We start from the raw sequence: 16,379 nt of genomic DNA, 5'->3' as shown, positions 1-16,379 counted from the left end.
AACATCTTATACTTACCTCCTCTGTGCAGCTGGTTTTGCACAGAGCAGCCCGGATCCTCCTCTTCATGGGTCCCTCATTCCTGCTTCCGGCCCCTCCCTCCTATCGAATTTCCCCCCTAGCAAGCAGCTTGATGTGGGGGCACCCAAGCTGCAGCTCAGTGTCTATTCAGACACCGAGCTGCTGTTTGGCCCTGCCCCCTCTATCTCATGACTGGCTCACTGACTTTGACTGACAATCGCGGGAGCCAATGGCTGTATCTCAGCCAATAAGGAGGGAGAGTCCCAGGACAGCCGAAGGACTTGTGGACATTGCTGGACAGAGAGGGGGCACAGGTAAGTATTAGGGGTGCTGGGGGGGCTGCTACACACAGAAGGCTTTTTAGCTTAATGGATAGAATGCATTAGGATAACAAACCTTCCTGACTTTACAACTCCTTTAAATGAACTAAATTATGTAATAAAAAGTACAACCAAAACATATGCAAGAGACAAAACAATCACCGGTCACTTTATTAGGTACACCTTGCTAGTACTGGGTGGGACACCCTTTTGCCTTCAGAACTACCTTAAAGTGATTGTAAATGATCACCTTGTAAAACAACCCATTCAGTTTAAAATTTAAATGAAAGGCAAAACATGTGCATAGAAATATCTATTCATGTGAACACTGAAGAAATTACACTTTGCTTCAATGTAAACAAGTGTGTGTACAGCTTGTATAACAGTGTAAATTTGCTATCGCCTCACAATAACTCAACAAACAGCCATAAATTTCTAAACCGCTGGCAACAAAAGTGAGTACACTCCTAAGTGACAATGTCCAAATTAGGCCCAAAGTGTCAATATTTTGTGTTGCCACCATTATTTTCCAGCACTTCCTTAACCTTCTTGGGCATGGCAAGGTCTCTAACATCCACAAGCTCCGTGATGTTGTGGAGGAGTGGAAGAGGATTCCAGTGGCAACCTGTGAAGCTCTGGTGAACTCCATGCCCAAGAGGGTTAAGGCAGTGCTGGAAAATAATGGTGGCAAGACAAAATATGACACTTTAGGCCCAATTTGGACATTTTCACTTCGGGGTATACTCACTTTTGTTGCCAGCGGTTTAGATATTAATGGCTGTGTGTTGAGTTTTTTTGAGGGAACAGCAAATTTACACTGTTAGGGCTCTTTCACACGGACGTTCTGTATGTCCGTAAATCACCCCATCCATTTGCGGGTGATATACGGACATAATGAATGTCTATGGGATTGCGGATGTCAGCGGATGACCATCCGCTGACATCCGATTTTCGTCCTTTCAGTTCTGTTCCATTTTTTGGAACGGAACAGGACCCTATTTTTGTTCCGTTTAAAAAACAGAACGGATGCAAATTTGGATGTCAGCGGTGTCATCCGCTGACATTCCCAATGCCCATAGACATACATTATGTCCGTATATATCATCCTAAAACGGATGGGATGATATGCGGACATACGGAGCGGATGACACAAGTGTCATCCGTGTCCGTGAAAAAAAAAAAAGTGCCGGAGCGGATCGCAATACGGTCCGCTCCATGTGAAAGGGCCCTTAAATAAGCTGTACACCCACTACTTTACATTGTAGCATAATATTTTATTATCTTTTCATGTGACAACACTGAACAAATTACACTTTGCTACAATGTAAAGTAATGAGTGTACAGCTTGTATAACAGTGTAAATTTGCTGTCCCCTCCAAATAGCTCAACACACAGCCATTAATGTCTAAACTGCTGGCAACAAAAGTGAGTACACCCCTAAGTGCAAATGTCCAAATTGGGCTCAATCAGCTATTTTCCCTCCCCGGTGTCATGTGACTCGTTAGTGTTACAAGGTCTCAGATGTGATTTGGGAGCAGGTGTGTTAAATTTGGTGTTATCGCTCTCACTTTTTCGTACCGGTGACTGGAAGTTCAACATGGCACCTCATGGCAAAAAACTCTGAGGATCTGAAAAAAAGAATTGTTGCTCTACATAAAGATGGCCTAGGCTACAAGAAGATTGCCAAGACCCTAAAACTGAACTGCAGCACGGTGGACAAGACCATACAGCAGTTTACCATGACAGGTTCCACTGAGAACAGGCCTCCCCATGGTCGACCAAAGAAATTGAGTGCACGTGCTCAGCGTCATATCCAGAGGATGTTTTTGGGAAATAGACATATCAGTGCTGCCAGCATTGCTGCAGATGTTGAAGGGGAGGGGGTTAACCTGTCAGTGCTCAGACCATAGGCCATACACTGCATCAAATTGGTCTGCATAGCTGTCATCACAGAACTAAGTCTCTTCTAAAGATGATGTACAAGAAAGCCCGCAAACAGTTTGATTAAGACGAGCAGACTAAGGACATGGATTACTGGAACCGTTTCTTGTGGTCTGATGAGACCAAGATAAAATGATTTGCTTCAGATGGTTTCAAGCGTGTGTGGCGGCAACCAGATGAGGAGTACAAAGATAAGTGTGTCTTGCCTACAGTCAAGCATGGTGGTGGGAGTTACATAGTTACATAGTAGGTGAGGTTGAATAAAGACAATAGTCCATCCAGTTCAACCTGTGTAGGTGTGTGTGGCTGTAATCATCTCACATACCCCTGAATGTTCTGATCCTTGAGATGTAAGTCTAAGTCTTTTGAAAGCCACCATACTACCCGCAGAAACCACCTCTTGTGGTAGAGAATTCCACAATCTTGTAGCCCTAACAGTAAAGAACCCCCCACGTTGCCTGAGGTTAAAACGCTTCTCCTCTAATCGCATTGTATGCCCTCGAGTCCTCATGCAATCCCTTCGAATGAAGAGCTTTTTTTCTAAGCTGGGATCCCCATTAAGATATTTATACATTGCTATCATGTCCCCCCCTCAGACGTCTCTTCTCCAGGGAGAATAAATCGAGCGATTGTAGACGCTCTTCATAGTCAAGGTCCTCCAATCCCCTAATTAGTTTAGTTGCCCTTCTCTGGACTCTCTCCAGCTCCAACACATCCCTCCTGAGGACTGGCGACCAGAACTGGACAGAATACTCCAGATGCGGTCGGACCAGAGTTTTATAAAGTGGAAGGATTATAGTCTTATCTCTGGAATACATCCCTTTCTTTATGCATGCTAATATTCTGCTGGCTTTGGCAGCTGCCGCTTGACATTGCATGCTGTTGCCTAATCTATCATCAACCAAGACTCCCAGATCCTTCTCCATTTTTGATTCCCCCAGGGGTTCCCCTCCTAAAGTGTATTGTGCTTTTATGTTTTTAGTCCCCAAGTGCAAAACCTTACACTTCTCCACGTTAAACCTCATTAGCCATGTCGTTGCCCACTCTGTAATTTTGTCCAGGTCATTCTGTAGGATATCTGCTTCATGCTGTGCAGTTATTGCCCTGGCCAATTTTGTGTCATCTGCAAAAACTGATAACGCACTACTGATCCCGTCCTCAGTGTCATGGTCTGGGGCTGCATGAGTGCTGCCGGCACTAGGGAGCTACAGTTCATTGAGGGAACCATTAATGGCAACATGTACTGTGACATACTGAAGCAGAGCATGATCCCCTACCTTCAGGGACTGGGCCGCAGGGCAGTATTCCAACATGATAACGACCCCAAACACACCTCCAAGACAACCACTGCCTTGTTAGAGAAGCTGAGGGTAAAGGTGATGGTCTGGCCAAGCACGTGTCCACACCTAAACCCTATTGAGCATCTGTGGGGCTTCCTCAAAACGGAGGGTAGAGGAGCGCAAGGTCTCTAACATCCACCAGCTCCATGATGTCATCAAGGAGAAGTGGAAGAGGACTCCAGTGGCAACCTGTGAAGTTCTGGTGAACTCCATGCCCAGAAGGTTAAGGCAGTGCTGGAAAATAATGGTGGCCACACAAAATATTGACACTTTGGGCCCAATTTCGACTTTTATACTTGGGGGGTACTCACTTTTGTTGCCAGCGGTTTAGACATTAATGGCTGTGTGTTGAGTTATTTTGAGGGGACAGCAAATTTACACTGTTATACAAGCTGTACTTATTACTTTACATTGTAGCAAAGTGTCATTTCTTCAGTGTTGTCACATGAAAAGATATAATAAAATATTTACAAAAATGTAAGGGGTGTACTCACTTTTGTGAGATACTGTATATACAGTGCTTTGCAAAAGTATTCACCCCCGTGGCATTTTTGTGTTTTGTTGCCTCACAACCTGGAATTAACATAGATTGTTTGATTTGCATGATGTAATTTACAGAACATGCCCACAACTTTGAAGATGTTTTTTTTTTGTTTTTTTATTGTGAAGCAAACAAAAAATAGGACAAAATAACAGAAAAAGTCAATGTGCATAACTATTCACCCCCCTAAAGTCAATACCTTGTAGAGCCACCTTTTGTGGCAATCACAGCTCCAAGTCGCTTTGTATAAGTCTCTATGAGTTTGCCAAATCTTACCGCTGGGATTTTTGCCCATTCCTTCTTGTAAAACTGCTCCAGATGCTTCAAGTTGGATGGTTTGCGCTTGTGAACAAGCAATCTTTAAGTCTGACCACAGATTTTCTACAGATACTCCAGTCTCTGCTGTGGAACTCTTCAGCTCCTCCAGGGTTACCTTAGGTCTCTGTGCTGTCTCTCTGATTAATGCCCTCCTTGCCCGGTCTGTGAGTTTTGGTGGGCGGCCGTCTCTTGGCAGGTTTGCTGCTGTGCCATGTTCTTTCCATTTGGTTATGATAGGTTTGATGGTGCTCCTGGGGATCAAAGATTTGGATATTTTTTTATAACCTACCCTGACTTGTACTTGACAACATTGTCCCTTACTTGTTTGGAGAGTTCCTTGGTCTTCATGGCAGTGTTTGGTTAGTGGTGCCTCTTGCTTGGGTGTTGCAGCCTCTGGGGCCTTTCAAGAAAGGTGTGTATATGTAATGACAGATCATGTGACACTTAGATTGCACACAGGTGGACATCATTTCACTAATTATGTTACTTCTGAAGGTAATTGGTTGCACCAGAGCTTTTTATGGGCTTCATAAAAAAGGGGGTGAAAACATATGCACATGCCAATTTTCTGTTTTCGATTTCTAAAAAATAGTTATGTTTATATTTTTCTCATTTAACTTCACCAACTTAGACTATTGTGTTCTGATCCATCACATAAAATTCAGATTAACAAAACATTGAACTTAAGGCTGCAATGTAACAAATAAAGTAAAAAGTCAGGGGGTGAATACTTTTGCAAGGCACTGTACAACATTATTAATACCTTTTTTGTAAGTGATCACATTCCCTTGGTTTCCCTCTGTTCTCAGCTGCATTAGACCTGGAGGGAAGAGAAGCAGCAGCACACTGAACTATCCAGTGAATGGCTGTGGATGGGGGGGGGGGGGAGGTGTGAGGACAAGTATTATCAATGGAGAAGAGCCCACTGAGTTCCCAGCACAGCTAGAGAACCGACTGCTATGTGCTCTCCTGCTTAGTGTGGTCAGTGTCTAATAGGAAAGCAGAGGACTGACAGGAACACCAGGGATTTCCCACATAGGGAAGCAATACAAAAAGAACAGGATACTTTTTCATACAAGTACACATATCAGGAATGTGGCACATATCAGGAATGTGAAATGCAGGGGTAACATACACTTTAATTATTCATGGTATAGATGCAACAAGGTGTTAGGAACATTCCTCAATATGGAGATTTTGGTCCATATTGAGATGATAGCATTACGTAGTTGCTGCAGATTTGTTGGCTGCAAATCCATGATGCGAATCTCCTGGTCCACTGCATCCAAAAGGTGCTCTATTGGATTGCAATTTGGTGACTGTGGAGATCACTGGGAGTACAGTGAACTCATTGTCATGTTCAAGAAACCAGTTTGAGATAATTTGAGCTTCGTGACATGTTGCATTATCCTGCTGGAAATGCCCATCAGGAGATGGGTACACTGTAGTCATAAAGGGATGGACATGGTCAGCAACAATACTCAGGTAGGCCTTGGCATTTTAACGATGCTCAATTAGGACCAAGGGGCTGAATGTGTGCCAAGAAAATAAATTATCCCCCACACCATTACACCACCACAAGACTGAACTGTTGACACCATGCAGGATGGTTCCATGCTTTCATGTTGTTTACACCAAATTCTAACCCTACTAACTGAATGTCGCAGCTGAAATCGAGACTCATCAGACCGGGCAACGTTTTTCTAATCTTCTATTGTCCAATTTTGGTGAGCCTGTGTGCATTATAGCCTCAGTTTCCTGTCCTTAGCTGATAGGAGTGGCACCCAGTGTGGTCTTCTGCTGCAATAGCCCATCTTATTCAAGGTTTGATGTTTTGTGCATTTAGAGATGGTATTCTGCATACCTTGGTTGTAAAGAGTGGTTATTTGAGTTACTGTTGCCTTTCGAACATCTCAAACCAGTCCGTCCAATCTTCTCTGACATCTTTAACAAGGCATTTTCGTCCACACAACTGCCACATATTCTCTCTTTTTAGACCATTCTCTGTAAACTCTAGAGATGGTTGTGCATGAAAATCCCAGTAGATCAGCAGGTTTTGAAAAACTCAAAGACTCTCAAAGACTCTCAAAGACTAGCCCATCTGGCAACCACATTCAAAGTCACTTAAATCCCCGTTTCCCCCCCATTCTGAAGCTTGGTTTGAACTTTAGCAAGTCTTCACCACGTCTAAATGCATTGAGTTGCTGCTGTGTGATTGGCTGATTTGCAATTTGTGTTACCAAGCAATTGAACAGGTGTACCTAATACAGTGGCTGTTGAGTGTACATTCTGGGGGCTTTTATCTTCCACCCTGTCTTTCTGCATTGAGCCACTTAAATAGCTAATTCCAAGTTAAAATTTGATGCCAGGTATCACACAGGGCTAATGCAGCAAAATTATAAAAAAGACTACACACTGCGCTAAAGTTCAGTAACTATATTATGAACACCCTGGTATAGGCTTACACATGAAGACATGGAAGTGGGGTGTTTCATGCTAAACAACAATCAATCATACCACACTAAAAAAGGAATAAAATACATCACATTTTCATGACAAAGCCGGTACTGAATTTGTGTACACAAGATTAGTGTTAGGACTTTTTTATTCCCCAAACAAATGAATCAGAATTCCAACAGAATTTTAGGCTTGGTTCACAATAGATACGATGCGAATTTACATCAAATCCGCAGTGCGATTTACAGAAATCGGATCGTATGGGTGTGAGCACACATGGGATACGATTCTGGTGCAGACAAAAAAAGGGTCCTGCATAAGTTTGGTGCAAATGCGGTGAAATATGAGCCATACACATCCATGGCTTAAATCGCACCCCAGATACACCATGTAATTAGAACACAAATGATCTGCTATTTCTGTGCGAATTACGTGCAGTATCCTGCATCGCAGCAGTGTGAACCTGGTCCAAAACAGCTCGATCCAACTCAGATGCAGGAGTCAAATGCTAGGAAAATGCATCAGTGTAAGATCTTAAATGACCTTTGAAGTCTTTGAAACCAATTTCAAATGTGAGCTGAATTCAAAGCGCAAGTGTCTGTATTTGAAGACTTCCCTGCAATTCTTGCTCTGGTAACCATTTATAGTTTTACATTTTTCCTTTACTTTTAGTCACTGACATGAGTCACAATTGCAAAAAGAGAGAACGAACCTCCCTAGAAAAGACACAGACAGCAACAACAACTTATAACACAATATTAAAATACCTTGGGCCTAACTGCATACCTAATATATATAACTAGGACTTTTTTTTAAAATATCAAAAAATGATATAGCTTATAAGACATACATGGTCTTGAAAAAGTATTCATACCCCTTGAAATGTTCCACTTTTGGCACGTTACAACCAAAAAACAGAGCATTTTATTGGGATTTTATGTGATAAACCACAGTTGCACACAATTACGAATTGGAAGGAAAATTATAAATAGTTTTCAAAAATGTTTACACCTGTGTGCAATTTATTCATAGTATAAATACAGCTGTTCTGTGAAGCCCTCAGAGGTTTGTTATAGATCCTTAGTAAACAAACCGCATTATGAAGGCCAAGGAACACACCAGACAGGGCAGGGATAAAGTCGCGGAGAAGTTTAAAGCAGGGTTGGGTTATTATAAAACAAAATCCCAAGCTTTAAACATTTCACGGAGCACTGTTCAATCCATCATCTGAAAATGGAAAGAGTATGGGGACAACTGCAAACCTACCAAGACATGGGCGTTCACCTAAACTGACAGGGCAAGGTAAGCATTAAATCAGAGAAGCAGCCAAGAGGTAACTTTGGAGGAGAATCTGTCCACAGGACAACTATTAGTCGTGCACTCCACAAATCTGGCCATTATGAAAGAGTGGCAAACAGAAAGCCATTGTTGAAAGAAGGCCATAAGAAGTCCCGTTTTCAGTTGCAGAAGCCATGTGAGGGACACGGCAAACAGGTAGAAGAAGGTGCTCTGGTCAGATGAGACCAAAATATTACTTTTTGGCCTAAAAGCAAAATGCTATGTGTGGCGGAAAAATACCGTGAAACATGGTGGAGGCAGCATCATGTTGTGGGGATGCTTTTCTTCAGCAGGGACAGGAAAGCTGGTCAAATTTGAAGGGAAGATGGATGGAGCCAAATACAGGGCAATCTTGGGAGAAACCCTGTTTGAGTCTGCAAAAGACTTGAGACTGGGGCGGAAGTTCACCTTCAAGCAGGACAACGACCCTAAACATACAGCCAGAGCTGCAATGGAATGGTTTAGATCAAAGCACATTAATGTGTTAGAATGGCCCAGTCAAAGTCTAAACCTAAATCCAATTGAGAGTCTGTGGCAAGACTTAAATTGCTGTTCACAGATGCTCTCCATCCAATCTGACAGAGCTTCAGCTATTTCGCAAAGAAGAATAGGCAAATATTTCACTCTAGATGTGCAAAGTATATAGAGACATACCCAAAAAGACTTGCAGCTGTAATTGCAGCGAAAGGTGGTTCTACAAAGTATTGACTAAGAGGGCTGAATACAAATGCAAGCCACACTTTTCAGATATTTGTAAAAAATATTTGAAAACCATTTATCATTTTCCTTCCACTTTACAATTATGTGCCACATTGTGTTGGTCTATCACATAAAATTCCAAAAAAACACATTTACGTTTTTGAGTGTAACATGACAAAATGTGGAAATTTTCAAGGGGTATGAATACTTTTTCAAAGCACTGTAAATAAACATTCCAAACAACCCCCTTATCTATCTCTGGTCTCTTAAATTCTGCTGGATGTTTTGCAAAATGATTGGATAGTATACATGAAATCTTCAACGTATGCTTAATTCCCCCCATATACAGGTTCAGTGGGGAAACCGATTTGATCCCCTTCAGATTTTGTAAGTTTGCCCACTTACAAAGAAAAGAAGGGTCCATCATTTTTATCATACGTGTATTTTAAATGACAGAATATCAACCAAAAATCCAGAAAAAAACATAATACAAATGCTATAAATTGAGTTGCAGTTCAGTGAGTAAAAAAAGATTTTGATCTACCAACCCAACAATAATTCTGGCTTCAACAGACCGGCTACAGTATGTGCTCATGTGGTCCTGTAAATTTAAGAAGGTGCTCCTAACAACAACTTGCAATGTGTATAAAAGGCATGTCCACAGAATCTCTTTCTTCCGTTCAAACCCACCATCATGGGCAAGACCAAAGAACCGTCGAAGGACGTCAGGGACAAGATTGTAGACCTGCACAAGGCTGGAATGGGCTATAAGACCATCAGCAAGAAGCTTTGTGAGAAGGAGGCAACTGTTAGAGCAATTTTTCACAAATGGAAGAAATACAAAATAACTATCAATCTTCCTCAGTCTGGAGCTCCATGTAAGATTTCAGGGTAAGGATAACCATGAGAAAAGTGAGGGATCTGCCCAGAACTAAACAGGAGGAGCTTGTGAATGATCTCAAGACAGTTGGGACCAAAGTCACCAAACAAACCAATAATAACACAACAGCGCCCACAAGGTCCCCCTCCTCAAGAAGGCACATGTAAAGGCCCATCTGAAGTTTGCCAATGAATATCTAAAGGATTCAGAGAAGGATTTGGAGAAAGTGCTGTGGTCAGATGAGGCCAAAATTGAGCTCTTTGGCATTAACTCGACTCACCGTGTTTGAAGGCAAGAAAAATGCTGACTATGACCCTAAGAACACCATCCCTACAGTCAAGCATGGAGGTGGAAACATGCTTTGGGGCTGTTTCTCTGCTAAAGATACAGGCCGACTTTGCAGCATTAGGGGCCAATGAACAGGGCCATGTATTGTGAAATCTTGGACGAAAACCTTCTTCCTTCACCCAGAACACTGAAGATGGGTTGTGGATGGTCTCCCAGCATGACAATGACCCAAAACATACCGCCAAATCAACAAAGGAGCTTCTCAAGAAATAGCACATTAAGGTCATGGAGTGGCCTAGTCAGTCTCTATCCTTAATTCTATAGAAAATTTATGAAGGGAACTGAAACTTCAAGTTGCCAAGTGACAGCCAAGAAACCTTAACCACTTTAAGACCAGAAGATTTTGCTGCCTAATGACCAGGCCCTATTTTGCGATTCGGCATTGCGTGACTTTAACGGACAATGGCGCGGTTGTGCGACCCTGTACCCAAACGAAATTGACGTTCTTTTTTTCCCCACAAATAGAGCTTTCCCTTGGTGGTATTTGATCACCTCTGCGATTTTTATTTTTTGCGCTATAAACAAAAAAAGAGCGACAATTTTGAAAAAACAAACAAACAATATTTTTCACATTCTGCTATATAACATTCCCAAAAAAAAAAAAAAATCAAAAATTATTTAACATTTTAGGCCAATTTGTTTTCTGCTACATATTTTTGGTTAAAAAAAAAAAAAATCGCAATAAGCGTATTTTGATCGGTTTGCGCAAAATTTATTGCGTTTACTAACTACGGAAAAGATTTATGTAATTTTTATTGTTTTTTCTTTTTTTTTTACTAGTAATGGTGGCAATTTGCGATTTTTAGCAGGACTGCGACATTGCGGCGGACAGATCGGACCCCTGACATTTTTTACACTTTTGGGGGTACCAGTAACATTACTACAATAATCAGTGCTAAAAATATGCACTGTTACTGTAATAATAACACTGGCCGGAAAGGGGTTAACCCTGTGGGTGATCAAGGGGTTAAATGTAAGCCTAGGGGAGGGATTCTAACTGTGGGGGGGTTGGGCTTGTGAGATGACCATAGAGACATGCGATCCTATATAGCAGGATCGCATGGTCTCTGTGATCATCTCAGGGAGGAGGATAGACGGCTGTGTTTACATCAGCCGGATGTCCTCCTCTGTCAGTGGGGAGAGATCGCGAGTGGCGGGCGGCCATCAGAGCCGCCTGACACTCGCGCCAGCTTCCCTGCTGGCGAGTGGGGGTGGGAGATACATGTACGGGACTTTGACTGGGAGAGCCAGCCTGCCGCAGCTCATCTGCGGGTGGCTGGACGTAAAGTGGTTAAAGGTTTTAAAGAAGATATGTAAAGAGTGGACCAAAATTCCTCCCGAGATGTGTGCAGACCTGGCAACCAACTACAAAAAACATCTTACCTCGGTCCTTGCGGGTTTTTCCAACAAGTTCTAAGTCATGTTTTGCTTGGGATCAAATACTTATTTTACTCACTGAACCGCAACTCAATTTAGAACATTTGTATCATGTGTTTTTTATTTTGGTTGATATTCTGTCTCTATCATTGAAAGTACACCTATGATAATAATTATAGACCCTTAATTTCTTTGTAAGTGGGCAAACTTACAAAATCTGCAGGGAATCAAATAATTATTTTCCCCACTGTAGGAACACATTACAAATTGAATGCTGTTATTTATGACATTCATTTTTTATCTTTTGCGGTTTGCATGTTACGTGCTATAACATGTTCTGATATTGATCGACAGTCATAATTCTTTATATGTTTAGGAGATATTTTTCTTTTTTTTTTTTCATTTAGAGGTCAAAGGACCTATCCAATTGTTCCCTGTTCTATTTATTGTATAAAGGCTAGATTATACAGTGCATAATTATTTACTGCAATGGAATGATATTCAATCTATTTGGTGAAATGCAAAAGAATGTTCTACCTTGTATGAAGCAATAATAACCTAGCAGTGATTCTAATCCTTCTACAGAGGAGAGGGCGGAGAGACTGCAGTTACAGTGAGTGAGAGCTGATTGGAGGAAAGAAACACCCCCCCCCCCCCTTCACACAGCAAAATAAATGTGTACTGAATAGACCAGCTCTCTTTTGAGCCTCATCCCCCCCCCCCCCATATTGATCTCATCTCATGTGTCAGGAAAACTTTTCAGAAGAGACACATGTGCTGATAACAGAGGAACGAAGCACCAGAGAGAAACACCACTTAGAGCTTTGGACAGAGATACTGTAGATATACGTGCTTGGGTCAAATTTAATGACAGAGGTTTACAATCACTTTAAGGACCCATTCACACTGCAGCAGTTTAGTGTGTGGGCAGGTCTCAGTTAAGCTGCAGTCAGCCAGCGGTACTATGCACATATTAGAACATCCTACGGTTCCCTTTTTTGGGTTACTTTGTTTTTTAGTGTACGCAGTAAGGGCTCTTTCACACGGGCGTTCCTTTTTTTTTGCCCGATCAGGTCCTTTTTTTTTTTTGTAACGGACACGGATGACACTTGTGTCATCCAGTCCCTATGTCCGTTTTTCATCCCATCCGTCTGACATAATGACTGTCTATGTAAATACGGATGTCTGCGGATGACACCACTGACATCCGTTTTTGCTTCAGTTCCGTTTTTTGAAAGGAAGAAAAAATAGGGTTCTCCTCCGTTCAAAAAAACTGAACTGAACTGACAAAAAACGGATGTCAGAGGATGATCATCCAATGACATCCGTATTTACATAGAGATCCATTATGTCCGTTTTTCATCCGCAAACGGATGGGATGAAAAACGGACATACGGAACGCCCGTGTGAAAGAGCCCTAACACTTCATGTCATTGTGTGTTGTGCTGCTGTGTCTATTGGAGTGGCATACGATTCCCTTCTGTGAGCTGCAATAAAATGCAGAATGTCTGCAATTTATTGCAGTTTACTGCAACATACCTCTGGGTTGCTTTGCAGTGTGAACAGGACACAAAGAAAACAATGTTTTCTGTGCGTCCTAGCAGTGACCATCTTTCATACAGTGCAGTAAAAGACACAGGTCACCAAGGTATGTGTGAACAGAATCTGTGTTTTATTTAAAGGAGTTGTAAAGGCTGAAAGTTTTTTTAACTTAATGCATTCTATGTGTAAAGCAGCCTCCTCAGCACCCTCTAATACTTACATGAGCCCATCTTTGTCCAGCGATGACCACCAGTCCTTCGGCCATCTGGGACTCTCCCTCCTGATTGGATGAAGCTGGCTCCCGCGGCTGTCAAAGTCAGCTAGCCAATCAGGAGAGAGAGGGGCGGGGGCGGGGACGAACCGCATTTTCCTGTCTCAATGGACACATGGATCTGCAGCTCGGCAGCCCTATAGCAAGCTGCTTGCTGTGGGGCACTCGACAGGAGGGATGTGTTAGGAGGAGCGAAAAGGGACCCGAGAAGAGTAAGATTCAGGCTGGCCTGTGCAAAACCAACTGCCCAGAGGAGGTAAGTATAAACATGTTTGTTATTTTATTATTATTATTATTTTTTTTTTTTTTAAACAAGACTTTACAATCCTTTTAAGGAATCCTAATTTCCTGTGACTCTGTGTAACCCATGCTACCTTACTAATTATATTCTTACAATGGAAGCAGGAATATACCAAATTTCCTGGTTTCCATGTATAACAACCACCACTCATGCACACATCACAAGCTATGCAGCATTACTAATAACAAGTCCACTAGAAGTTCTGAGGTTATACTGTATGTCTTTTTACCTGTTTGTTCAGGTTCACTCTTATCTTCATCTTCTATATCAAACTCTGATTCACGTTCCTCATACTCCACATTTTCGTCTAATTCCTTGAAGTCGGGAGCAAATGCACTCCAATTTTCCTATAGAAAGAAACAACATAAAAAAAGTGTAATGGTTACATACAGCGAGAAATATATAATCGGCTTTCTTCTTGAAAAGGTAACTTCAATATTCACATGTGAAAGAATTTGGCGTAGCAGTCAGCCGATGTAAAAAGAAAATATATTTTTTGTGGTTGGTGGTTTCAGAAGATAAACCGAAAAGAAAATGTGATCCCAAGTCCAAAAAAAAGGTGGGACACTGAATGCAATGATTTGAAATTCTCATAATCCCATACTTTATTCACAATAGAAAATACAGTAGAAATCTCAAAAGTAAAGATGGGCAGAGGTTTGCTGATCTGTGAAAAAGTGCGCCTAAAAATTGTCAAACAATTTCAGAATAATGTTTCTCATCATCTAAAGTACATGACATCTTTGAAAGATTTTTAAGGGACTTTCCGGCTTTTATCAGCGTTCATATTAAAAGCCTGCATCTGTGATGGTATGGGGGTGCATTACTGCATATGGAATGAGCTGGAAAGGCACCATCAATGCTTAAAGATATATCCAGGTTTTAAAGCATCGTATGTTCCCATGTTGTTGCATTGTGGTAAACATGGCCCCCTGTTCCAACTTTTTTGGAATAGGGTTGTACTATGACAACTTTTTTTTGCCCTCTCCCAACTTTTTGAGACATATTGCTGCCATCAATTTCAAAATTACTTTGTTTCTCAAAATGGTACATTTTCTCGGTTGAAACATTAAATATGTTTTCTATTGTGAATAAAATATGGCAAATAATTGCATTCTGTTTTTGAACAGCATCCCAATTTTTTGGAATTTGGGGTTATAAAAACCTATACCCCTAAAAAGGTCTCCCTCTGAATTACTAAAGTCAGAGAGATGTGTCAATCAGAAACAGCATTACTTCTGGACCACCCACTGTATATATACACGTCACTACTTTGACATTATACACTGTGATATTGCAGTAGCTAGAAGATACCCTGGTATTTTTTTTAAACAGTGGGCGGTCCGCTTTCACATAAAAGTGGTCCTGGTGGCAGATTCGCCACAGGATTACTTTTATGGGCAGCGGGAGAGCTGCCCCCCTCCTCCAGGTCGTTTCCCCTGCTTACCAGAGCCATCAGTAGCAGCGGAAATGATCCGATCCTGTGTAGTGATGGGCCTAACGGCTTTAAAGGGACATTTTTTTTTTTTTTATTAGTAAATGTCAAATGACTTTAAAGTGTAAATGTGAGATCTAAGGTCTTATTTACCCCAGATCTTGCAATAAAGAGGACCTGTCATGCTGTTATTTATATTACAAGGGATGTTTACTGTCCTTGTAATAGAAATAAATGTGATCGAAAAAAAAAAAAAGGGGACAGTGTGAAAAAAAAAAAAAAAGTAAAATAAGAAAAAAAAATTTTTAAGCATCCCATCCCTCCAAGCTCGGGCACAGAAGTGAACACATACACAAGTCGTGGCCACATATCTAAACGGTTTTCAAACTACACATGTGAGGTATCGCCGTGAATGTTAAGAGCGAGAGCAATAATTCTAGCACCAAACCTCCTCTGTAACTCTAAACAGGTAACCTGTAAAATTTTTTAAAGCGTCGCCTATGGAGACTTTTAAGCACCGTAGTTTGTCGCCACTCCACGAGCATGCGCAATTTTGAAACATGAGATGTTAGATATCTTTTTACTCTGTGTTACATCTTTCACATTATCCAAAAACATTGGGCTAAGTTTTTTTTTTTAATTCATGAAAGTGTATGCGTTTGAAACACCGCTATGCAAATACAGTGTGACATAAAATATTCCAATGACTGCCATTTTATTCTCTAGGGTCTCTGTTAAAAAAAGTACTTATGTTTTCAGATTCTAAGTAATTTTCGAGAAAAAAAATTGGATTTTTTACTTACCGTAAAATCCACCGACTGACGTAGCTGCTGCTTTAAATCATAGACGGATGGGTAATAAGCCCCTCCCACTAGGAGTGACCAGGTAGAGCCAAAGGCTTTGACACACCCAGGGGGGCAGGGTCCCTCACCAATGCATCTTCAGTTTAGTTGCAAGCAGTGAATAACCAAAACCCAACTCTTCAGAGAAAAGAGGGGTGGGAGCTATGTCCGGACGTAGCTGCTGCTTTAAATCATAGACGAATAGGACGTACAAAAGCAGTAACCACTGAGGGGTGGGGAAAGGACAAACTTAAAAGAATGCAATTCCCACGGCTAACATAGCCAACTATATAACATGGACCTCAACAAGCAACAACTGTGGCTCAAATTGAAGCAAAACCATAAAGGAAAGGAAAAGTAGACTGCCCGTTAAATGGCGGCCTGCAAAACCTTGCGGCCAAAGAACACAT

At 41.5% G+C, this 16,379-nt stretch overlaps 1 protein-coding gene across 2 annotated transcripts in view; it reads right to left on the bottom strand.

Moving 5' to 3' along the window:
• RBBP5 (RB binding protein 5, histone lysine methyltransferase complex subunit) overlaps positions 1-16,379 on the bottom strand; it is a 142,862-nt gene that overhangs the window by 43,826 nt on the left and 82,657 nt on the right. For both annotated transcript variants that reach the window (XM_082247170.1, XM_082247171.1), the window contains exon 10: positions 13,922-14,039. In XM_082247170.1, the coding sequence (XP_082103296.1) occupies positions 13,922-14,039 (118 nt within the window). The remainder of the gene's footprint in view (positions 1-13,921; positions 14,040-16,379) is intronic.

This window comes from Pelophylax lessonae, assembly GCF_965119305.1.
Source record: "Pelophylax lessonae genome assembly, chromosome: 2".
NCBI classification, from domain to species: Eukaryota; Metazoa; Chordata; class Amphibia; order Anura; family Ranidae; genus Pelophylax; species Pelophylax lessonae.
The sequence above is the reverse complement of the archived record's forward strand: the minus strand, read 5'-3'. Positions and strand labels throughout refer to the sequence as shown.